Genomic DNA, 24472 nt, shown 5'->3' with positions numbered 1-24472 from the left:
AGCATATCCCTCCACAAAGGTTTGACTTTTTGGGGTCCTCACATGTTTTTTTTCACGTTGTTGTAATCTTTAAATGTTTCTCATGCTCACATTTTCTTTCAGTATTTATCTTGCATTGTTTAAAATTGTTGGTTTTCTGTTTGGTATTCTTTGTATGTGTCGTATCAACTGACAGAGGCAGAGAACGTTCAATCAAAATATTCACTCCAGACCTGCAGGGGGCAGAGAAAAAACAGCCACATCACAATTCACCAAACTTCTTGTTAGGTGCAAGGGATGGCCATATTGCCTGCAGACCAGCCTGTGATTTGGGGGAACAAACAAGGGAAAGTCTGTTTGTGAAAGAAGAAAGCAAAGAAATAAATCCCAAAGAGACTCCTGAGTTCCAGGCCACCCGCAACTGGTAGGAAATTGATTTAAATTCTATAGTTCTAAGTTTGGTTCATGCTTGGTTTGTTTGAAATGTTTGGTTTGAGCTGCAAGCTGTGTTTATCTGATTTTTGAGTGGCTCAATCAATTTGAGGTATTCAAGTGGATGTTTATGTTTGGCATATGCTTGTGTTTAAGTTGCTTATTTACTTAGTTGCTTCATATTTTCCTGCATGCATTTACTGAACTTAGTTAAACTGAAGATAATGCAATGATTTCTTTGTTTATGGTTATCAACTTAATCACCCTCTAATTAACCTTGCAATTAACTGCAAAAAGAAAGATCATCTGAGTTGTGAAGCTATAGTGAAGCTATTGTTAGTCACATTGTCCAACAATTAGTGGAGATGCATGACCACAACTTTGTACAAACAAAGAAGGGAAACGTCCGAAAAGTATCACTGACTTGGCAGGGTATAACGGGGTTCCATGTGCTCCATCAACCGCCGAAATCCTCGTTCACCATGGAAAAAGGCTGATCATCAAGAGCAATCATCTCCATTATCTTGTTGGTTATTGACTTTTGTGGTGTCCTTGGCAAATCTCTGGTTGAGTACCTGCTGTATTGGCCTGCCGCGGATTTCGTTTTTGCTTGCTGGCTAATGTTAGTGCCATTTTTTTTCCAGTAATTATTTGTGTAGATCTGGGTAGCGGTTTTTAAAATGACACATTGAATTTGTGGTGTTGAATGATTTCACGCAGCATCCTCACATTTAATGACAACTAAGCAAAGTTTTGCGACTTTCAACATTGTTAGATTTTTCGGGTCACAAATGAAAAGCAGCTTGTCTTTATAATGAGTGGACAGATGTGAGAGTTTAATTTGGTTTGATGCTATTTTTCTCATAATGTGACCAGAGGAACTAAATTCACAGCAACAGTCATGTTGCTATACAATCTGCAGATACTCTCCAGTCCACATACTGCAGATGCATATGATGGTCATTATAGCTTGTAGGACTTGTGAGTCACTGCCAGATGTTATTTCTGGCTGCTGCTCCATCGACAAATGAAAAAACGATGCAAGTTGATGAATGCTGGCTGGCTGGCTGGCTGGTTTGGAGCAGGGCGGTCACCAGCATTTTCATTTGCAACCAGACCATTTGGTGGACGCAGGAGGGAACATATTGGGTTCCCCTCTTTTAATGTAAAGGCCATACCTTGAAATCTAATCATGATCATCTTTCTTTCAGACAGCACTATTACTTGGTCTTAATTCTCCTCATAATAATTGGAGACCCAGAGATATGTGGGTATGTTTTAATCTTAACTTCAGCCAAACCACACACCTCAAAATACAATCAATCAAAGGTCTGGTGTCAATCTATTCAATTAATTATGAATTAAAATGGCAGTGAAATAGATGAATCGTAAAATCAATTTATACACATTATGATTTAGAGAGAATGGGTTTACTGAACAGAATAACACAATGTCCTGTTGCTGGGAAAGTGGAGAATTTAGCACATCGGACTCACAGTCCCAGGTAGGACTGTAGTCCAGGTCCACGTTTGTCGAGTCCAAGTCAAATTCGAGTCACTAAAGTCTGAGTCAAACTCGAGTCTAAGATGTCCAAGTCCAGATGCAATTAAGAGTAAACCTTGAGACAGACAAATATAATTTTTACAAATTTAATCCCGCTCATTTTTTTTAGAGGGCATGGATCTAAATATTATGACCCGGCTGATGGCTGATATACAGGTTAACAAATCACAAATGTAATTTGATAATCTGAAAAAAACTTTATTTCAAGTTTCTTTTAAAGAAGGAAATTCATTTTCAGGAACCAAAATGTATTCGTTTCAGTCAAGCCAATAAAAATATTTTTAAAGTCTATTGCCAGAGTCTGAGACAAGTCTGAGTCAAATGCCAAAGAGTCTGAGTCAAATCTGAGACAACTGCAAAAAATTACCATATTTTGTCAGTCTGTCATTTGTCCTTTGGATGTGACCGAGGCATCCTTCCATCATCGTCAGTCTGTCCTTAATGACGCGGACCTTTCTTTCTTGAACATTTTGCTTTGTTTAGGAAGCCTATGAGTCTTTATCATACACATTCGGAGACTTACTGTTTTCTAAGTAAGCATGAACTCATTTGTCAGCACCACAGGATAAGAAAGCAAAGTGACTTTTTGTTCATTGAGACAAACTATGATTGTGCCTGCTATACACTTCATCTAACAGAATTAATTCCTGCAGTGAGGGTGAATGAGTGATCTCTGGTGCCTCACACCATTTGTTGTAGCGGGCAATTTTTATTCCAAAAGTAGCAGCAATGTTAGTCTTCACAGCATTTCCAGTGATGAAGGAGAAGAAAGTAGTGGAACAGCTACCATGGAAACACCAGGATAACAATAACGGGCTGGAGAGGGGGGGGGGGGGGGGAACTTCAGTCAACTATTACCTGACCAACAGCAAACAATAATCTTTCTCCAACTGGACACAACACAAGTAGTAGAAGTAACTGAATGATAGAGCATCCCTAAAACATAACTGAGCTTATCTGAGGATTATTTTCATTGTATGCTTCATTTTGGGTCTGTTAACATCTTCCAAAAAAGCTCCAGTTTTGTTTCATCAAAAGGGACCCGTTTTCTTTGTGGTTGCAAATGGTTCGTGAATTGGTTCCACCACTGCTTCCCGACGCAGGCTTTGCATTTTATCATTATACTAATATGAATTGGGAAAGCTTGCACTCCACACATTGATCAAAAGATGCAACAATCTGCCAAAAATGACAGGACAAAAATTGGCAGTGAGCCAGGTAGTGCAACGAGTGTTTTGTGGGAGCTCTCGTGTCAACAAATGAGCTGCCAGACATGGAAAAGACATCCTATCTTGAAAACGGCCTGCATGAATCTAATCAATCCACCTTACACCTCTACTATAATCAGTTTAGAGTCCTCTGTGGGCTCCGGGGAGTTGTACTGTCCTGTGTTGAATTAACAAGAAAACATAAAGTATTCCCAGAACAGCAAGAAGGTTAAAGCCAAAGTTCCGTCAGCCATCAATTCATCGATTCAATGTCATCAGGGCAAGCTGTCTGAGGAGAATTATGAATGTGCTCATATAGCAAGCATCATGAACATTTGGCTCCATCAGTTATTTGATTAGTATCTCATGATAGGCAGTGTACCAAGTGGATGCAAATTGAGCACACATTGCTCAAGTGCCCAGCCTCCCCCCCCCAAAAAAACACGTTTTTGTAGTATTCTTCTACAAGGAAAATACTTTATATTGTACATTACACAAGGCAATAATTATATCAAATAAAAATAATTACGATTTGTGCATCATGATTAAGGCACACTATTTTGAGAAAATTAAAAAAAAAAGTGAAGGCACTTGATCCTTCAAATGCCACCAAATGCCTTTTTTTGGTCAATGTTGTATGCAACCTGTTTAAAATGTAACTTTGTCCTTTTAAAAAAAAAAATGAAATAATTATATTTTTAAAAGTGCTGTTGGCTTGTTTACGGTGCTGCTTGAATGCTAATTGCTTGAAATAGATACGTATGTTGCATCCTGCTAAGAACAAAAAAAAACACGCATGACACATATAGCAGTTTGGAATGGAAGTTTGCAGCCCATTTTAAAAAGGTTATATTGCTGCATGACACTGATAACAGACTACAAAATAAACAGTTACATAGAATTAGAAATTATTATTAGAATTAGCATTTCTGGAAAGGAGCTCTTCAAGTATAGGTGAATGCCTCTGTTCCTTCTTCCGACAAATTAGAGTTTTTACAAATTAAACAAACAAAAACAGTTCTCCACCTGAGCAGTAGAGTGAAAAGCAGGGATTTCTCTTCACAGGCTTGGATTTGTCTCATCTTTTGTGTCTTGATGTAAGCCAGGTGTGAAGAGATTTACCCACTTGCAGTCTTGCAAATCCTCACCTTCAAACTTAATTAAATCAAATCGATTGGATCGAGAGCAGATGTGCTTGCCGAGCTGCGGTAATCAGAACAGACACGGTATATGTGAAGGATTATTTGTTGGGTTTTTCCACTGCCGCTGCCATAATCCACTCACTGTTTAATTTGCGGTCTGAAAGCTCCTATTGTTTAGGACTCGTTTGCTTTGTGGATTACTGTGTTTAGGAAGTATTTGTTAGGTTTCCTTTCAGGGCACCCTTAACCGCATCTGCCAAGCGTGCCCATTCAGGCTGATGGGAGTCTCAGACCAACTCACAAAATGACATTCGAGGCATGCAGTTACGAATAAGATAATCAGACACGATCCACAATTTTGATAAACGTTGATGATGTCTACATTTAAAACTCCAGATGACGGATGATTGAAAACGGTCCCGTTTTGTTAAGCACATGTTCTGTACATAATGCCAAGATTTGGGCCTGAGAGATCTGTTTGTGGTTTTAAACTGTGATACGTGTCGCTTGACTTGTAGGTTATTTTGGAAGTTTCTCTAGTAAGGGTACCGTATTTTCCGCACTATAAGGCGCACCTAAAAACCTCCAATTTTCTCAAAAGCCGATAGTACGCCTTATAATCCGGTGCGCCTTATATATGGACCAATATGGATTCGTGGATGAGGACTAATTTATTTAAGTAAGCTTTACGTGTTTATTTTGTGTGTTGTGTGATATTAACGTTTAAGCAACGTTGAGTTATTGATATATTATTATTTTCACTATTTCGAGTGTTTGTATATTGTGATTGCATTAACGTTTGAGCAAGGTTGGTATTTATTCTATGCGCTTTATAATCCAGTGCGCCTTATATATGGACAACATTTCAAAATGGGCCATTCATTGAAGGTGCACCTTATAATCCAGTGCGCTTTATAGTGCGGAAAATACGGTACAACATTTTATTTCCTATGGTCCACATTCGCATAATCCTAGATATGCCAAAACACACCACGTATATGTGTCAATGGCAATAAATGATGTTTTAATCCATTGAATCCTTCATTAATCACGGATTGGTGCCTGTACGTATGTAGCTGTCTAATGAGCTTCAGGAGCAATGGTCATGAGGTTTCCGATCAGCCTGTCAGGTATAGGTGGAGTGGAATAGAAAATCCCAAAGCTCATTTTAGTCTGGTGACACTAAAGGACCTTCATTTACATGCCACCGCATAATCCTCAGTCCTCTACCAAACGGCCTGAGGTGAACAACCAAGGTGAATAAATTGGATGGTTAACTGGTATGGATATTTCGTTTCAGGCTCGGTGAGCCTGCTGAAAGTGTGAGTGCTAATGTGCTCACGCAATTTACAACGCTCTTCCTATTATGAGCTGTAATCAAGTCCTCTTTCTGTCCTGTCAGCTCAGTAATATACTGGCTGGTACAAATCTAAAAAGTGACAGCATTCGGCGTGCGTAATGGATTAAAAATGACAAGCGGAAGAATTGAGCTATGAAAGGTTGATTTGAGAAACAAAAAAGGGCTTTGTTCAAATCATTGTAGTGCTCTCTCCTTTGCTACCTGCCCAATAATGTACTTGGCATGAGAGCCATTAGCCTCATGTTCCTTTCTCCGTAATCAGTGTGCGTGGTCTTCTCATGGTTCAAAGTACTTGACTAGTAGGTGAAGAGTGGATAAATGCTGCTCTCTGATTCTATGGTTAATCAGTGTGCCTCAAAGATTATGTTGAGTAGGATTGGTAGTCCAACAAAAGACTGTTTTGTTATTATTTGACAAGACTGCAGTGCGGCCATGACAAGGTATTCACTTCTGAGAGGTATTCATTCAACAAAATTTGAATTAAGCAAAGTATTAGATTCCATTGCACCAAATACTGTAGCCGGACATGTTGCCGTAGTGGGCATCCATAAATATGAGATGGGCTGGGTTTTTTTTTTTTTTTGTCTCTATGCTTGTTGTGTGCCAATTTGCTCAAGGCTGTGAAACTGCCAAGTTCATTTCAAATTCATTCCGGAATGCTGGTCGACCTCTGATTTCATCATATTTAAAAATTTTCCGGTATACATGAAGTCATGAAAATAGAAACGACCCATTCCACAGTCAAATTGTTATAAATTAAACAACAAATAATGAATGATTAAAACCTAAAAATGATTTAAGAATTCTGTAAGACAAAAAAATATCACTGTTGAAGTGTAATAAAACCACTTTAGTCACAAAAAAGGACCAATAACCTTGATTTTTTTGGGGGGGATTTTTCTTTTTGGTTTCCCTGTCTCTTTTCCTCACTTCTCTTTGAAACTTTGAATTGAATTGAATGTGCCAAATTAGTCCTATTCAAATGAATTGAACCTCAAGCGCCTCAGCTTTTAATTATCGTTTGATATTGGCGCACCAAATGAAGTAATTTTGAATGACATCTGTCTAGCGATCTTTACGGTCGCTTGAGATGATCGACACAAGGCCTCTGGTCATTTTTTCATTTAGCTGCTGGATGTTTGGTTATCACTGAGCCAGCCTTCAGGTGCACAATACTTTTTATTTTTATTTTTTTCCCAGGCACAGGTAAAGGGAGAGGTGGGGAGAGATCGTGATAATTCCTTCATGGCAGCTGAGTTCTCTGGGTATGACCTACTGAGTATTGCTCCTGGCAGCTACAATTATCATTCAACTCGACTCAATGACTCTGTTTGATATCTGCCAAGGTAATTTAGTGGGAAAGATTGAACTGAGATTTTTTTTTTACACCCCTTCTGCATCACGAATGACCCTTGCGCATGGAATGAAGATGCTTTCGACGCAGGCAACGTTCCGCATCATCTTTCTCTGCGACAACATTTTCTCAAGGGCTTAAGAACTGACAGATATAAAGGATATATAAATATTTACCAGACTTGATGTTAGTTTGAATAGTGGCAGCTATAGGATGCACACACGGAATGAGGAAAAGGTTGAGGGAGACAAACTTAAAGACCGAAGCAACATTTTTTTTTTTCTTTCTTAATGTACTGTCCTTGTGAGACAACTATTGTATTATTTACGTTCTTACATTGAGAAGATAGTAAAATATAGTCGTGCATGGTAGATTTTTGATCGCTTAGAGGTGGAAGCCCAAGAAGGTAAGCAATCTATGAAGTACCCTATTGGCCCGAATATAAGACGGTGTTTTTTGCATTGAAATAATCCTGAAAAAGTGGGGGTCATCTTAAATTCGGGATCTAGACATTATACCCATTCACAACGCTAGATGGCGCCAGATATCTTTAAAGTGAATGCTGATCTTTACTCCCCAGGCCAAAGCGAACTACTGTCACGAAGAAAACAAATAAAAATAGCGGTAGCATGAAGAAGAAAAATAGAAAATAGCGGTAAAAAAGAAAAGAGAAGAAAATATGAGAAGAGATAACAGAAAATGGAAAAACTAGAAGCCATTCATTTACAATCGTGATTGCACTTTAGTTTACATATTTAAATGTTCAGATATTAAGATGTGATAGACAGTTTTTGCATGATTTGAATGAGGCAAAATAACATGCTTTTTCTCTCGAATATATTGTTATAATTATTTGTTTCAGATGTACTGTAATTATTTTCTTTATAAAAATTAAATTTGGTGTTCAAAAAGTCTTTTTTCAAACTTGAGTCTTGAAAAAGAGGGGCTCGTCTTATAATCAGGGTCGTCTTATATTCGGGCCAATACAGTAAAATACAAGACCCTGAACTTGGTTACTTGCATTTTAATGCAATATGGTTTTCTGTAGTAAATTAGTGATTTAGTTACAAAGCAGTTTGATTAGATGTGTTGAATTTCATGTGTGAATCATACAGTCCATGTAAAGGTAGTCAGTAATACATTCCTAATTATTCGTGTAACGTCAACTGCACTTATTGTTTCCAACCATAAGCATGATAAACAGTACATTACATGGGCATTTGTTTCCTGAGCACATCCTGTGGTAATGTTCATCGTCCGCAGCCAATAATCAACAGCCACAAATCTGCCGCTGTTGCTTCTTTCCACAGATGCACATTAATCATTTCCACATCAGCCACCCCGTCTAAAAATGACGCCAGTACTCTATTTTACCGACAATGTGACTAACTTTCACCTTCAGCTTACTGTTGCACCTGAATAACATTCCTTACGATATGAATAATTCAGTCAAACTAATATCATTGTTTTCTCCAATACAAAATCAACCGCAACTTTACATCACAGTTTGACCATCACTTTGATAAGTATGCAAGTAAGCTTTCCCTAATTTGCATGTACTATGCCAGTGCAAAAAAGAATGATTAGAATTTGTGTGAAGTGAAAAGTGCTTAGCAGGCAAGCTCTTGCATCTTTCTGCAAGAAAGAGAAGAAAGAAGAAGAAGAAAACCAAAGGATGGTAAGCAGAGTCAGTTAGAATCTCAGAGACAGTGCACTTTGTGTGAAGTTTAATCGTTACTTGCAACCAATGCACAGGTTACAAATACATATTTTGCATTTGATTGAAGTAATATTTTCACTGTTACTATAATAAACACGGATAAACACCAAAAAGCTGACTGACTGATTTAGGTCCCAAATACCCAATTCTAAATTGCATGTTTACTCTTGCTGACAAATTGCTATCAAACAACAAATTGGCTAGCGGTGTAAAAATGATTGAGACCTCTACATTTTAGACAGAGTTTTATGATTCCCACAGTTGTGATGATTGTGAAAATTTGAGAGAGCAAATGGAAGGACGGGATAGTGGAGGACAGAGACAGCCATAAGCCACAGGCACCTTGTTTGCCTTAAATCAGGCCTCCCTATTGTATACAGTTTTGATGCGAGGTACGAGTTTCATGCATACGCGAATGGGGTTGATGGGTTCCAATACAAAAAAAAAAAACTTTGTCGGTTTAGGCATATAGGCTACCTTGCATTATACCAGACAGAATGCAGAATCAGTTGTAGCCAGAAGGCAAATTTGAAGTTGTTTAAAAAATGGATCAGAGATTGGTATAATTTGCAATCTCAAGCAGGTTCCTTTTTGAGTTTTGAAAGGATTTATTCACCCAACCTGTAGGTGACGTTTTCATTTCCTTTTGTGGGGTCTTTTGTAATTGTGTCGAGATGGTGGACCTCTTTTGAAAGGTGCGACAGTCATGCACCAGCTGTGCGAATGGAGGTCTGACTTCTTTTCCATTATCCATGTTCCTATTTGGAACATGTCATTAAATTACAGAGTCCACTTTTTGTCTCCTTAATTCCAGTTGGGCTTTGAAAGCTGAAAATTTAAAGGCAGTGCTCTATTTCCCTTTAACGTGACAAATTGAGTCTGTTTAAAAAAGCCACACAGGTATAAAAGTTTTAAGACCCTGCTGAAAAAAATGGCCAGTAACAAATGTTTCTGGAAAAGACATTTCAGCAGGGTTCTCAAGAAGGCCATCTAACTTGGGTGTGCAAGAAAAGTCATTTGTGTTCTGCATCCATCAAGAGTGAGTGCTTTGGTGAGGTAAATAGCTTCAACCACGTTTTGCAAAAAACTATTGAGCTCAGGTGACATTTTCTAGCGTGGCAGCAGTTAGGGTCACATTCCTAACTTATGTCATGAATGTCTTATCAGACCTTAAAAGCCGTTCAGTCTTTCCAGCTGCTTTGTGCGTGCATATGCCGACAAAAGACAACTAATATACACGTCATACCAATGTGCACATTTGAATAATGGCTCAGCAGTGGTGATTTTGGTACATAAAAATAGTGCATTGAACAAATCCTCATGGCCATCATCCTGAAAAGAAACATATTGCAGAAAAAAGGCAACATTGTCAAGATAAGAGATTAATTTGCTTGAATCACATCATATTTTATATTCTAATGCCTGCACCTCGAGGTCCTCCACTATTTCATTAATTTGTCATTTGTTTTTCTTCACAAAGATTACTGCTAAAGTCCTTGGAAAAGACGAAATTGGTTCTTCCCAGGCAAGATGTATTTGTTGAAGGGGTCGACCTCAATGGCTTCTGTCCTTCAAAAATTTCAAGGGCTTTTAAAGCTGGGTGTTTTGTCTCACTATGCTGAAGCGGATTCTGTAGGGTTTTTATTGGCAAGGTCACCGCAAATTACATTTAGTATTTGTGGAGCTAGTTGGTTAGCACGTCTGCCTCACAGTTCGGAGGGTGTGGATTCGATTCCACCTCCAGCCCTCCCTGTATGGACTTTGCATGTTCACCCCGTGCCTGCCTGGGTTTTCTTCGGGTACTCCGGTTTCGTCCCAAAAACATGCATGGTGGGCTGATTGAGCACTTCAAATTGCCCGTAGGTGTGAGTGCGGATGGTTCGTCTCTGTGTGCCCTGCGATTGGCTGGCAAACGGTTCAGGGTGTCCCCCGCCTACTGCCCGATGACTGCTGGGATAGGCTCCAGCACGCCCGCGACCCCCGTGGGGGCAAGCGGTACAGACAATGGATGGATGGAAGTTGTGGAGCTTGTGTGTCACGTGTTGGAGTGAACCTTTAACTTAGATAGGAATCTTGCTAGTTTTTTTTATACGGCTTTCTTTTTGCAGGACGTATTTGACCCTTCTGCAGCCCTGTTATTTATTTATTTATTTATTTATTTATTTATTTGTGGTTTGTTATTGGCCCATTTTTGGTTCATTTTAGCCTGCTTCACAGATGTGTGAAATGGTGTGCCAAAATCAAGAGTGGCTGGAAGGTAAGGGTAGTAATTGTCATTTTCCATTGCCGGGAATGTCTACATGCACTTTCCGGTGCAATTTTCTTGAAAATCAAATCATCTGTATGCCACTGAGAGTTGGAAAACAACATGAAGATTCATGTTCATCAGCCTTCTCTTACTGTGTGACAGGGTGTTAGATGACCGACTGCATCGCTACTTCACTTTTAGTACTTGATAAATCGAGCTGTCCAAACACGACTCGACCCAGCTTCATCGTCGTGAATGAGTGTGAAAGCTGATCATTGATAGTTTTGACTTTTAGGAACTCCTAACATTGCCATTACCCAGTGGGGATTCACTTTTACCTTTGGCTGTCCTTCAATCAAGTGCTAAAGATTTATGATCGCTGATTTTTGCATGTTCATTTAAGAAATGATTCTCCTCTTGTGTCCTTAATGCAGGAAAACTATGTGATGTATACTTTTTTAAATTTGGCACTTGTCTTCTTGCACTTTTGTACGCTGCTGTGACAAGTAAATTTCCCCGTTGTGTGATGAATAAAGTTCTATCATCATCAAACCCTTATTTACAACTAAACACCCATCTTGAAATCCTAATTTGAAATCTAACCTTCGGGGTTGAAACCTTAAATTCAAATCCTAACCCATATTTGAAACCCTACTTTAAAATCTAACCCTAACCCCAAACCCAATTCAAAACCCTAGCCCTACTTCGAAACCCTACCTTAAAGATGTAACCTCAGTTTGAACACCCTAGTTTAAAGGGTTAATTAGAAATCCAACACTGGTGTCCGCTTGACAAGCAAACCTTGTTTGAAACCCACCCCTGGTTTGAAACCCTTGCTTCACCCTTGTATTGACTGATGACCAGTCCAGGTTGTACTGCGAAATTCTGGTGAATAGTTAATGAAATTCAAAAGTGGTGAATGGCTGGATTTTGGTGAATAGTTAATGAAATTCTAAAGTGATCAAGGGCTCGATTATGGCCACTTCTACTTTGAATTTATCGTGGGATACAATGACCAACTTTGGGTTTTTTCATTTCTCCTTTCTTCCTCCATTAGAGACTAAACTGAGTGGCTTGCATTGACAGTGCGGGCAGACAAGTGACCATGCTGTGGCTTAACAATTTGCCATGATTTCTCCCTCTATTCATATTCCAGCCTACTGTTCAACAATTGCACTTAAGGAAAGTCACTACTTGGAGACAAAAGATGCTTTCAGACCTGATATTACAATTTTGTGGTGTAAATGGAAGACAGTTTAGGTTGAGTGATGGACCGCTGCTAGGCCAATCTAAGTCTTCAGAAAAGTGCTGACTTTAAAGCAAAAAAAATGCGAATAAATTCTCAAAGTGAAGGACCATTACAGGGGAAGCATGCAAATGACAGGTGAAGAAATAATCTCAAAGGGGGTATTGATCACTCAATTTAACTTGGGGGGGGTCCTGTCTTCACTCTACCACAGCAGCACCTTAATGTTCAACTTTTAATTAGATATTGATTTGCATTGTCAATGAGTATTTCAAGCTAGCATCTTCCTTGTTGTGGCAGTACTTGTGAGGACTCAAATGTAATGTCTTCTTCTTTAGAAGAAACTGAGCACAGTGTTAAGTATTTTTCTAAAGAGGTCAAAGTATGACAAAGTTATATACAAAGTACACGTGTCCTTTTAGAAAGTGCAACAATACATTAGCAATGACCCCCCCGTTATGCCCAATTCCACTAGCAAAATACCAAGATTTAAAAAAAAAAAAAAGAAACACCACCATGCACACAGTTACAGACTGCGCTCGAACGAGAATGTGAAAGTCAGTGTGAATACTTGTTAGCCTATTAGAATGTGTGTCAGAAAAGTTCCAAGACTGATTACAGTGTGGTTGTTGTTGTTGTTTTGTTTTTGGGTTTTTTTTGTCAAAAATGATACTCATGAAGTGCATGCCTTCTGTTTTGGAGCAGTGTATAGCTAGACATCCATTTGAGTACAGTCCATATTGAATCTCTGTGTTTGACTTTATTGACTTTGCCCTGCAGAGACGGCTGCTATTTAAAGGATGCCAATGTGTTTCCTGCAAAACAGGGGGACATTTATATCAATATGCTCTTGTTCCCAAAATGATTGAGCCAGCGTCCATAAATCATTGATTTTTTTGATGGAATTGGCCTCTGAAATACTTGAGATGGATGATGAGTCAATTTGATGGCTGCGCTCAAGTTAAAACCCCACAGCTCAATGTGTCAATATTCATGAAGGGTCTGAAATTGGGTTTGCTTAGCAAACAAGTATGTGTTGTTACAACACAACATTCCTCCGTACATAGTTATTTCCATTTTCGTTTTGCAATTCCAGACTACTATGCAAGAACATAATGGTAGTTGATAGCTCCTACTGTATATTTTTACAACGGATCTTCATTCCCCCGCACAATTAGGGGTTTTGTTGTCGGCTGAAGGACAGTGAGTACAGAGGGAGCACGGACCCTATGAGGACACTAGAGGAATTTTAATTTGTACAAGGTAGCATGAAGGTTATCAATAAATCCATAATGCTAACTGAGTATTTCTGGCTAAGAGCACAGTGTTGCAAAGACTGCCGTACTCAAGGCTCCAGCGTCAGGCGGTATTTTTGTTTCTGAGCTCCCCCTACAGGGATGAAGTCCAATTGACTGTGAACGTCCACCCAGCCATCCATTTTCCATGCCGCTTATCCTTTTTAGGCTCATGGCGAGACGGGGCCTATCCCCAGCTGACTTTGGGCAAAAGGTGGACGACACCCTGGACAGTGGCAATGCACAAAGATCCAGACAATCATTCACACTGCCACTGTTAAGATACTCCAGGAACATTCCAAACTCAAAAAAGAGACCATTTCTTTCTGTTGTTAGATAATTGCAGAGCCCTAAAGCCATTCCTCCTAAATTCACCCTACTCAGTGAGCTCACAGACCTGATTAAAAAACACCGATGCACCAGATAGTCCAAAATAGCGAGCTTTGACTGAGAGCTTCACAACCGCAGGGCTTCTTCTTCTTTTCTTTTTTTTTTTCCTTTTTTTTACCCAGCAAATCTTTTGATTTCTGTAGGTCCTATTTTAAGTATTCCTTTTGATGACTTCTTTTATATCCTTCTTCATTACGTTCTCACATATAAGCTTTTTACATCTCCAGTGGGCATGTAATTATCCATGAATCCACAGGGGGAAGAAAAAAAATCAGCAGCTCTCCAAGAGTGTCTTACATCTTGTGAATATTTGTCTCATCCATTTTTTAAGAGTCGTCGTGGCAGGTCCCTTTTGGAATTCCCATGTGTCATCTCCCACACCCTTTGCTTTGTTTTTTGTACCTTTGGCTTAGAGAATACTGCATTGCTGGTTACAAGGAACAGTAGTGTCAAAAATCCTCTCTGTGTTGCTATTGAAAATGAGCTGATGAATAAAAAAAATATATATCCTGGCCATTTGTTATAAAATCTGGAAGATATTAAATCTCCAGCTCCAATTCAATTGGATTTATTCAAACACAAATGTAAGAATGTAGAAAATATTCAGTTTCAGAGTAGTTTTCCCCAAATGTCTGCTCTAACAAAAAGTGTTTCTCAACGCTCACAAACATTTGTTGCTCAGTGAGGTACCAGCTTTCAAATATTAAAGCAAGATAGAAAGTGAATATAACGTACTCAAACGCAATGTAATATCGTAAATACAAAACAATATATGTATGTAATCCCCATTAACCCAAAAATACGGATTACGTAAATGCATGAACATGAGTGAAAATATTCATTGGTAACTAAATCATACATACAAAATATCATGGGCTTGATGCAATCAATGTGAATGGTGTGTTCATTCACACACACACCAATGATTTTTTTGGCTATAATACATGCACCTACTTTGATGTGCCTTCAATCTTCCATATTGGAAATGGTCTCATTCCCCCCCACTGATTTATATTTATGGCTCATGTCACAGTGACTTTACCACGCTAGTATTTTATTCTCTTTCTAGCATGCACCACAGTTGTTGTGATGTGAAAACTTTCCTTGGCAATAAACCTAACACTTTTGTATTAACATTCAAGTACTGCAGAGGGACCTTTATTTAAGCAATGCATCGAAGCTAAAACAAATAGATTTGGACAACCAACTCCCGGAAATACAGAACAAAATACTTACATCATTTTTGAATTTCAATTATTAGACAATGATGCTAAACACCTACATTTAGCTACAATAATGCCTTAAGGTAGAAATGAGTTTTTCTGTGTTAGTAACTCAAAAACCTCATTTAGAATCTCCTTTCCTCATTGAAATGAATGGAAATGATAATAATCCATTCCAGGGTCATTTAATATAAAAACACACGGATTTTGTGTGCATAACTTGGCCACTGATTGTATGACGGTATAATCTAGTATGTAGTCATGACAACACAAATGAAAAAGGCGTTTGCAACTACGATTAAACTGCAATGGTATTGATTTTTTTTTTTTGCAGAGAATAAAGACTATACGGATGGATGGACGGACAAGATGGATGGAGACTATATGCCTGTGAGTATTGTTATATTACCTGTCTGCATGGAAAATGGAGGATGTGTTTGGAAAAAATTCTGCGACGATTGAAATTTGTGAATGCAGCGAACACGGAACTAGTGAATATAAGTCATAGTTAAAAGGCCACTCCATTATTTTTATACTTCTATGTATGTTGGTGAAAGCAAAGAGAATGTCCTAATAAAAGGAACACAAACTTCCTTCCTTCTGATTGTCATCATCTATCATGGTAAATGTGCTGAGTGGCCCATCGTTCTTCCTCAGGGAAATAAATGCCTGATTACAGAGTCAGCTTGACTCGGGAAAGCAGGCTCATTCAAACACTCATAAATTACATTTCTGAGTCAATAAACAAGACCCATTTTGGAGTACTTTCTGCTCTTCATTTGGTAATGTGCATGCGATGGGGGTGCTTTTTTTTATTTTATTTCAACTTGGAAGCTTACCTTATCATACCCGACCAAATGCAGAAAAAGGGGGAACTTTAACTTTTCAAACAAGAGTGATCAAACGACCATGATGAGAATGTGCAATCAGTCTGAAGGCTTGCAATAAACTTTGAGTTGGTTTTTAACATGCCTGGAATGAATTAAAGAAACGGAAAAAAATTCACCAACTTACAACTTCTTTATTCACTGTTAGTATTAGCAAACTAATCCCACAATAAACACATTTTTATTTCCTTAAGATTACGATTATATTTACATGACGCTGCATCAGCTCTTTATCTTTTAAATTAAATCAACATGTTCCTGTTACTTTAGTTTTTCACTTATCTTTTACCAAGCTGCACTTAAAAGACGTTAGATTCCTGCCAAGTTATCCAAACTATAAAATTACCCATGTAAAATTGATACATAATATGGTTTCAAATGATATGTCTTGTTTGTGACATGACATGACATCCGTATGGGAAATTTGCATCTCCAGTCAACAGTCAAGCCCAAACTATTCATACTCCTGGCAACATCTGAAATATGCTTGGACGCTTGGTGCCAGACCAGTGATTACAAAGCGACAATGTTATTACGTGCCAGAACATTACAAACAAAAATAAAAATGGCAATGATAAGTTGCTGCAACACAGTGCAAAATAAGCCATTTGATAGTGAATTTACAGTAACAGGACAAAGTAGAATACATCTGCATAGAAACGTACCTCCTGCAAATCGTAAATCATTTTACCAAACACGGATCGAGTCTTTTTTGACATTCAACGAAAGACAATGAACACAGAACCAGCAGCGTGTGAATACAAAGGTAAATACTGTGGGTCTGAACCTTTCCATTTTTTCACAGCTTGGTCTGTGTGAATTCCTCCTCATCCGAGCTGGAATCTGAACACTTTTCTTCTTTACCACGCTCAACTGAGTCCTTTCCATCCATGTTCTTCCATTTATCCTCAGGGTCCATCCTTCTGAACTGAGCTTCGATCTTGCTTGGGTCAGTGTAGGTGTAGAAGTAGCCCATGATTGCAAAAGTGATGCACACCACCACCAGCAAGGATGCAAAGAGAATATACTCGGCCCACTGATGAATACAACGATTATTATTACGTGTATAAATATCCTTCTGATGATTATTTACATTTCACCAAGCACTCACCTGATCTTCAAGTGTTGCTGCCTCGGCAACAATGAGCACAATGATATTACCAACAGCAACAGTTAACAGCCAACCGGCCTGCAGCACTGATTTCATGTTGCTGGGTGCCTGAAAAGAAGTTACAGTTTGGACATAACTTATTTGAACAGCAAGCCATACCACAAACTATTTGTGTGAAATAATACAGTAAGCAAATCGTTTAGGAAAAAAAAAAGAATTGTTTCAGCTTCAGAGCCAGTGAACAATATTCTGTAGGTTAATGGTTCTGAAATGTATGGTAAGAACCCCAAATAAATATTCTTATGTATCAGTAAGTGTTCACTGAAAACAAGGCTGAGATTTTATTTCTGCCAAGAATATTTCAAAATATTGTCAGCCACTGTAACAAAATGCAAAATGCAGAGAGTGCCAAGAACACCTGTGAGTAGGAGAATTCCAGGCCTGTAACAGAAAACACCACTTCTCCTGCAGTGATTAGGAAGTACTGCGGAATCTGCCAGGCCATGTGGACCGAGTTTGGTCTGATGTCTATCACCTGACGGATCTCCTGTCCGCACTGGATGACAAAAACAAATCACTCTGATGCACACAGCCTTAGTGGAGTGCTGTAGCTCTCCCGAGAACACGTGTCAATGAATATATTGTTACATTTGGTCCAAATGTGAAAGTGGGCGGGATGATCAAGACGTAAGAGCTGCCGAAGCCAAGCTGCTGGTTGTAGACACACTCTTCTCCTGTATTGTTCTTGATCAGGAACCGCGCACTGATTGTGTGAAGAGAAAAAGTGAGAATTAGAGCATTATATGTTGATGTTCACATATGAGCAGAAAAGAAAAGACATAAAACTCCTCACGTACTTCCCGTGTGGTAGTGTCAAATAGTTTGACATGTCTGAAGCACTAACCCCCTTGAAGTCCAGATTGCCAACTGTTATATTTAAAGTAGAGCCAAGGCCATTGAAAAATCTGTAGAAGGAGAACAAATTACATACATAGATACTCCCAAATTGAAATTATTAACTTGCCTTATAGCATTAGCTCCCTGCTCCGGTTTGGCCGTGATGTCGTCAAACTGTAGATAAAAAAAATTGGACTTTACGTTCAAGTCATAGACATGCTTCCTTGACCTCACGAGCTAGCCTTCCTTACCACTACAGGTCTAGGCAGAGGCCCATCCTGAAGGATCACAACAGTACTCCGAGACCCATCACTTGGGCTGATTGGATAAATAGCGCCCGGGCCCAGTTCCAGAGAAAATGAGTCTTCGAAGGTCAGGTAGTCATTGTTGGCCTGACAAAGAGAAATTAGTGAGTAGGTCAGGTAAGATGCAATACGCGGCTGTTGTCGTCTGTGCACTTAATTACCGTGAAAGCATCCAACTTAAAAGATTGTGGCCCAGCCTTGATGTCTAATGGCTTGTCCAGCATGTTGAGAAACTTCACTTGGCTCTCAGTGCCGGATGGAAAGGTGGGCAGGGATTGCTAAAAGAAAAAAAGGTGACAAAAGTTGTGAAAATTCTAATGAGTTTCCTTCCTGTGTGTGTGTGTTTTTGCAAGTGTCACGCTCACATCAATCTGGATCTGAACCAGGCCTGCAGCAACAAATGCCAAAGCGGCGAGGAACATCCCCACGGTCATCCTTTTCAAAGGACTGCAATAATATGGTAAGCACAAATTAATTACACTGATAGTCATCAAGCCAATTTTCCTCTTCATGGCTACGAACCAGCTACATCGGTAATTACCAAGGTGAGATAAGCACATCGCTCGTGGTACGCAGTCTCCCTTTAGTGGTACGTGAAAAAAAATCACTACGTAAAGCTCGGTTATATTTAACTTAGAGAAGCGTGTTGTGGATAAATATTGAATTATTAAAGAAAAATTAGCAGGTATATCAAATGAGGAGGATTCGAAAAATGGTCACTCTTGCGTCTCTTGCATTAGTGATCGACACATTTGAGCTACATCGTCACCATGGAAACAAAACTCTTTCATGGAATGACGACTCCCGAAATAATGTATTTCTCATCAAGGTGAAAGGAGACTAGCAGAAAGCAAAGAACATGAATGCAACACTCACGTGAAGTTTAACTTGCACTTGGAGATGAGTGGGTAGACCACACTGTCCACGATTGGCACCAGAACCAGGATCAAGATGGGGTTGACCGTCTGGCGGGCCGCAATTTCATTTGCTTAATTTGTCTCAAATAGGTCCTGGCTATAATTATTCACAAAAGAGCTCACCTGCATCTGGTCAGGCTGGATGACAAGGACTCCCTATTGAAAACAGAAATGATCTTAATCATTTTTGTGTGAACTAAAGCAAGTATTGCTCTCACTGAAGACTTACAAAGTCACCGTTCATGGTCGTCGCCTGGAGAGTCCATCTTGAGCCCTGTGAAGGAGACACAGAGCTGCCTTGCTTATGTTTGCTCCCTTAATACATGAATAAGAGTGAGGCCGGTAGTAGGGGGTTAGTCACCTGCTGGTCAAAGAGAGCCCAGAACATTGGTAGAGGGATGTAGAGGAACAGCACCTTAACCACCATCTTTACTTGGGCAATCAGAAGTTTCTACAACAGCAAGCGGGAGAAGGAATGTTATTGTATGATAAAGAAAAAAAAAAAAAAAAAAAACATCTACGCAGTAAACATTTTACACAGAGGGATATCATCGCCAGAGAAGCCAAAGGAAAAAATGTAACGGCCTTTTTGGGTTAGGTGAGGTTTTTTTCCTTTCGGTCGGATAGTCAATGCTCATATTTTACCATAGAAATGAATATTCTTTGCCATGGCTATGTTCCATCAAAAAAATGGCAACAAAAACTCTTGTAACGTGTTTTTTGACACGGTGAACTGGTCGTCAACCAAACACAGGGCACATGAATATACATGATGACAGTCACAGTTCTTCAGTATGATGTAGTGATAGAACTTGTTCTTGGCAGAGGATAAAGAATATATACCTCTGAGGATCATTGAATTATTTGTCTGCATATGTTGAACTGCTCCAAATATCAGTTGGTTTGGGTTTGTTAGTGTAGTGTTCATGTTTTGTAGTGGTGTTTTTCATTGTTTGATTGTTGATCTGCCAAACTGTTGCTTGTCAAGTGTGTGAGCAAGTCATTCTTTACTGCTTACAGTCAGTAGGCGGCATATTTTCATAGTATAAGAGGGAACAACCAAATTCGTATGTTTTAGCTCAATTAATTGTTTTAGTTGTTATTTGGGCTTGGCTTTCACATCCATTTTCAGGAATATTTGTGATGTCAGGTGTTTTATGTGCGAGTATTCTGATCTTACATCATATTTTTCTTCAGCCCAGTCCATCCAGTGTGCTCTTTTCGGGTATATCGAATGACGATGCCGGAAACGGTTCGCGATAGCAAACTGCAGCAGAAGAAAATGATTCCATGATAACACGTTGTGCATATTTGAAAAGAAAGAACCACATTGTCAAATTGTATGGCTTTTGTCGGTGCACATACCCCGATGCAGTTGCAGACTTTTATCATGATGTTCCCTTGAGGAGCCGTCTTATTGTACATTCCACTTCCCACGATGAATACAACTGCATAGAGACACACAGACACACACAAAATAAACACAATCATTGCCACTGAGACACTACACAAAAAGGGTTCTACAATCTTTTCTCATATCATGCTAGAAATTGTTTTATGGGATCAACAAAGTCAAATAAAATATTTACAGATTGGAGGAGGAATTCAGTTGAAAATGCTGCACCTCAAAAAAAAAAAAACATTCTTCTCAGTTTTGACCCCAGGTGCTCTAGGCATCCGACACTGAATTTCTAACTTTTGCGTACTCTCTCTGACATAAAAAAAAAGGCAAATTTTCTATTTGTTTTACGTATATTCAAGCCCACTATGTTCTTGCTTTATTTATTTGTAAAACAGTCTCCGAAGCAATGAGCTAAAGGGTGTGACCAATTTTTGTGATGATGAATATTCAACATTTAACACAGTTAATGTGTACTAATAACCTGACTCAAACAAAACAAACTGATGTGTTCTTACTCAGAGCAACAACCATGAGGGCTGCGGGTACACCAAAAGCCAGTGGGTAACATTTCTGTTGGCTGTGTATTCCACACTCCTCAGCTAGAATACAACACAAACACACACAAACATTATTTCAGGTATCAATTCACCAACTTCATTGCTATTTTGATACAGTCCAAGCATACCTCTGAGGATAGGGGTAATGACAGTGGACAGCAGGCTGCCTGCATTGATGGACAGGTAGAAAATCGAAAAAAAAGTGCTTCTCTGCTTCTCCTGATGGAGACAAAATGTTGAAAAGGTCAACCAGTGTTCTTACGCAACATGCAGTAATCTTTGTACTTGGCCTTGGACAATGTTCTCAAGCCAATGAGACAGAGGTTCCTATTGGTAATAAACACCTCAGCAGAAAAATGCTGAGAAGCATCAGATAAGTGAGCTGGCTATAGAGATAATAGTCATATGGTCAAAACACATAGCAGAAAATTGTCACTGAAGTTATGATAACATGTCATGTAGCCAATATTTCCTCAAGTGTCTCTGATTACCCCCAAATAAAGTTCAGATCTTCTAGTAGGCTTTTTCTGACTTTTTTTGTGTTTTAGTAAAAGCCTGAAGGTTTGTGCCATCACTGACTGCTAATTCAAACTGCTCATAACGCCAGCTACCCTGTCCAAGGCCCAAGTTACAGGTAAAGAAAATAAGCCCCGAGAACACATGACTCTATTGTTCTTTTGGAGATGAGCAGGGTTGTGTTTTTGGGATTATGGCCAAAAATTTCAAACTTGGTCGAGCAAGCCTGGATGCCATTTTTTAGTATTTACTGACTGCCACGCCATAACTTGCTCAGCGAAATAAAGTCCAGGGAAAACATATTTACAGATTAGAAACATATTTTTTCTTAATCATCAATTTTTTTCTTAGCACCTATTGTTTTGGAATTTATGTGTGAAATACATTTATTGCATTAAAAAAATAGATAATTGTTTAACATCGCTTTAATTAATGGGTTGATTATGACATGTAAATAGATTACAAGTGACGATTAATGCCAAGTGGCCCTTGCATCATTCAATTTTCTGTATTGACCCGAGGAAGAAAAACAATCTGATCCTCAAACTTCTGGTTCATATTCCACTTAAGATGACCCTACCTGGTGGTCTTCAAACTGGTCTCCACCAAAAGCTGCAACACAAGGTTTGATGCCTCCTGTTCCCAGGGCTATGAGCAACAAACCCACCACAGACAGAGCTCTGCGGGAAGAATGCCACCGGTCAAGCTGATGTGTTTCACAACTTGTCCAACACGATGCCTGAGCGCTTACACGTGGAAGGTCATGTTGTCCGGGGTCCCGTCATGGTAAGTGTCAGTGATGTCATGGATGGCGCTGACTGCCAAGACCACCTGCCCCAATGCGTACACAATGGACAGGTATACAATAGTCCTGCATGGAGGAAAGAGTGATAAAGTTATGGACTGTTATGTTCTGATTGCTCTCAGACAAAATTTCGTGAGACCCACTTGAACTTGCCGAGCCAAGAGTCGGCCACAATGGCGCCCAGGATTGGGGTCAGGTAGCAGAGGGCAACAAAGGTATGGTAGATTGTTGTGGCCAAGTCATCATCCCACCTCAGAAAGTACTTAAAGTAAAGCACCAGCACAGCTGCACGCAGGGAAGGGTGAAAGAGTTCAGAATGATTTTATAACACAAGCGCGTCATATCCGCACTGTCTGATTATATGTAGCTTTAACTACAATACTTGCCTCAAATTGAGATTCATTGTCTGTCAACAAAAACACTCACCTCGCATGCCATAATACGAGAAGCGCTCGCAGAACTCGTTGACCACAATAAAAAAGATGCTAATTGGGTAGCCGCACACCAAAGCCTGTAGGAGAAGACATTTCGATTGCAATTAGTCCTTTGTTGATGCCAGACAGACTAATTGTAGAGAAATCAAGTACTGTTGAGTACAACATAAGAAGAATCTGGATTATGAATACTCTCACAAAATACGTATATTGAAAAAAAAAATACTTTTAGTACTCACACTTTTTGACTTTGGCTTCCCCTTTTCATCTTTTCCTGTAAAAAAAAATAAAAGGATTGAATAAATGAAGTTTAAAATATGAGTAAAGATTCATTACTCTTTAAAAAGATACTGTATACACATTCTACTTATGGGTATAAATTTAAATTGTTCATTGACGCAGTGACTAACCTGCCATGGCTGAAGGTGTGCGATGATATCTTTTCCTCTCACAGCTCAAATCCCTTCATCAGTCAAGTCTCTTCAAACTTGAAGAGAACAAAGTGAGCCTTTATAACCTCCCATCTGTTGATAGCCGGAGTGCAAGTCACAAACTGAAAATGCACGTGGATGAGCCGTGTATGCTCGTTATCGAGGCTAAAGTTGCAGATAAGGTAGGTAATATCCTGGCCGATCATTCACAGTATAATTGTGCAAGCACGTAATGTCATGCATGTGTGTCATGTACTACACGTATCCTTGCACTTTATGCATGTACTTTACCTCACACAGTCATTTCAATTGTAAGAAAAATGCATATACAATGATAATGCAACTTTGTTTGTGACTTTCAGATGAAGAGTTCAAGTTGTGTGGGAGACAACAGGATACCTGTGACCCCACAAATCCAGAAAGAATTAATGGAGCTTTTCAATCACTTCAGCAGCTTCAGCCGAGAATTTGCTTCCTCAGAAAGGCATGTCGGTGGAATTGAAGTGGACTTCCAAATATTCTCCCCACATCACTAGTTAAGGTCAGCAGCATTCCATTCCCACTATACACAGCGGTGCACTGCTTCCCCCTCCTGATACACTGAAGGGTAGAGCAGATTTTCCTCAAAGCCAAATGACAATAAAGCTGTCTTTGACTTTGATTCTGTAGTGTTGACACTTCCTTTGGTGCCGTTGGGAAAAAACATCTAATTCCTTTATCTTGTCTGATCCCCACCAAAATTAAATTTCCCTGTTATTGAAATCTATTTAATTACCAAAGGTAGATGTTGGAAAGCCATATTGGGATTTATACACTGATAAATAACGTTGGCGGTTTGTCTAAAAAAATCTTTATTTGTGTGGTAATTGGGGCTGCTGCAGAGGGAGGAAAAAAAAAAAACATTTAAAAGTCACCCTCCAGATATGTGTGTGTGTGTGTGTATGTGTGTGTGTGTTTCATTCGAGGGGAATGATGGGAAGTGTACTTATATTGTAAACATTAAGAGGAAAAGGTCAAAAGCACAATTTGTGACTCAACCACAACAGTAGC

The 24472-nt window shown here is 39.2% G+C and overlaps 1 protein-coding gene and 1 long non-coding RNA gene across 5 annotated transcripts; one reads left to right on the top strand and one right to left on the bottom strand.

Moving 5' to 3' along the window:
• Positions 1–181: 181 nt before the first annotated feature.
• Positions 182–22964, top strand: LOC148402115 (uncharacterized). The gene is made up of 6 exons (XR_015857311.1): positions 182–403; positions 15495–15550; positions 18714–18820; positions 21785–21870; positions 22323–22610; positions 22680–22964. It is a non-coding gene; the product is annotated as an uncharacterized LOC148402115 (long non-coding RNA).
• On the bottom strand, positions 16162–24044 carry slc15a1b (solute carrier family 15 member 1b). Of its 4 annotated transcripts, none has more exons than XM_088369939.1 (24): positions 23714–24044; positions 23402–23515; positions 23231–23265; positions 22984–23068; positions 22701–22842; positions 22504–22623; positions 22333–22432; positions 21365–21455; positions 21195–21278; positions 20643–20725; positions 20458–20544; positions 19639–19728; positions 19507–19551; positions 19401–19433; positions 19237–19325; positions 18726–18807; positions 18522–18638; positions 18307–18447; positions 18183–18229; positions 18016–18123; positions 17807–17921; positions 17577–17714; positions 17159–17266; positions 16162–17083 (listed from the first exon to the last, which is right to left on the bottom strand). In XM_088369939.1, the coding sequence occupies exons 2-24, from the start codon at positions 23406–23408 to the stop codon at positions 16847–16849; spliced, it is 2184 nt and encodes a 727-aa protein (XP_088226065.1). In that variant the 5' UTR covers positions 23409–23515; positions 23714–24044; the 3' UTR covers positions 16162–16846. The 4 variants fall into 4 exon arrangements, with proteins under 4 accessions (XP_088226065.1, XP_088226064.1, XP_088226067.1 ...); XM_088369938.1 differs by having other exon boundaries at positions 23822–24044; XM_088369941.1 differs by having other exon boundaries at positions 23402–23478; positions 23822–24044.
• Positions 24045–24472: the final 428 nt, after the last annotated feature.

Source organism: Syngnathus floridae, chromosome 2 (genome assembly GCF_059516105.1).
Source record: "Syngnathus floridae isolate MCC-2025c chromosome 2, RoL_Sflo_1.0, whole genome shotgun sequence".
In the NCBI taxonomy this organism is placed as follows: Eukaryota; Metazoa; Chordata; class Actinopteri; order Syngnathiformes; family Syngnathidae; genus Syngnathus; species Syngnathus floridae.
Note: the sequence above shows the minus strand (reverse complement) of the source record. Positions and strands in the feature narration are given on the sequence as shown.

Coding starts and splice junctions, on each gene's coding strand:
- slc15a1b (XM_088369939.1), bottom strand. Junction 22,843..22,983: donor CTCGTATTATGGCATGCGAG/GTGAGTGTTTTT, acceptor CCCTGCGTGCAG/CTGTGCTGGTGCTTTACTTT. Junction 19,729..20,457: donor GGGCTGAAGAAAAATATGAT/GTAAGATCAGAA, acceptor TTGCTGTTGTAG/AAACTTCTGATTGCCCAAGT.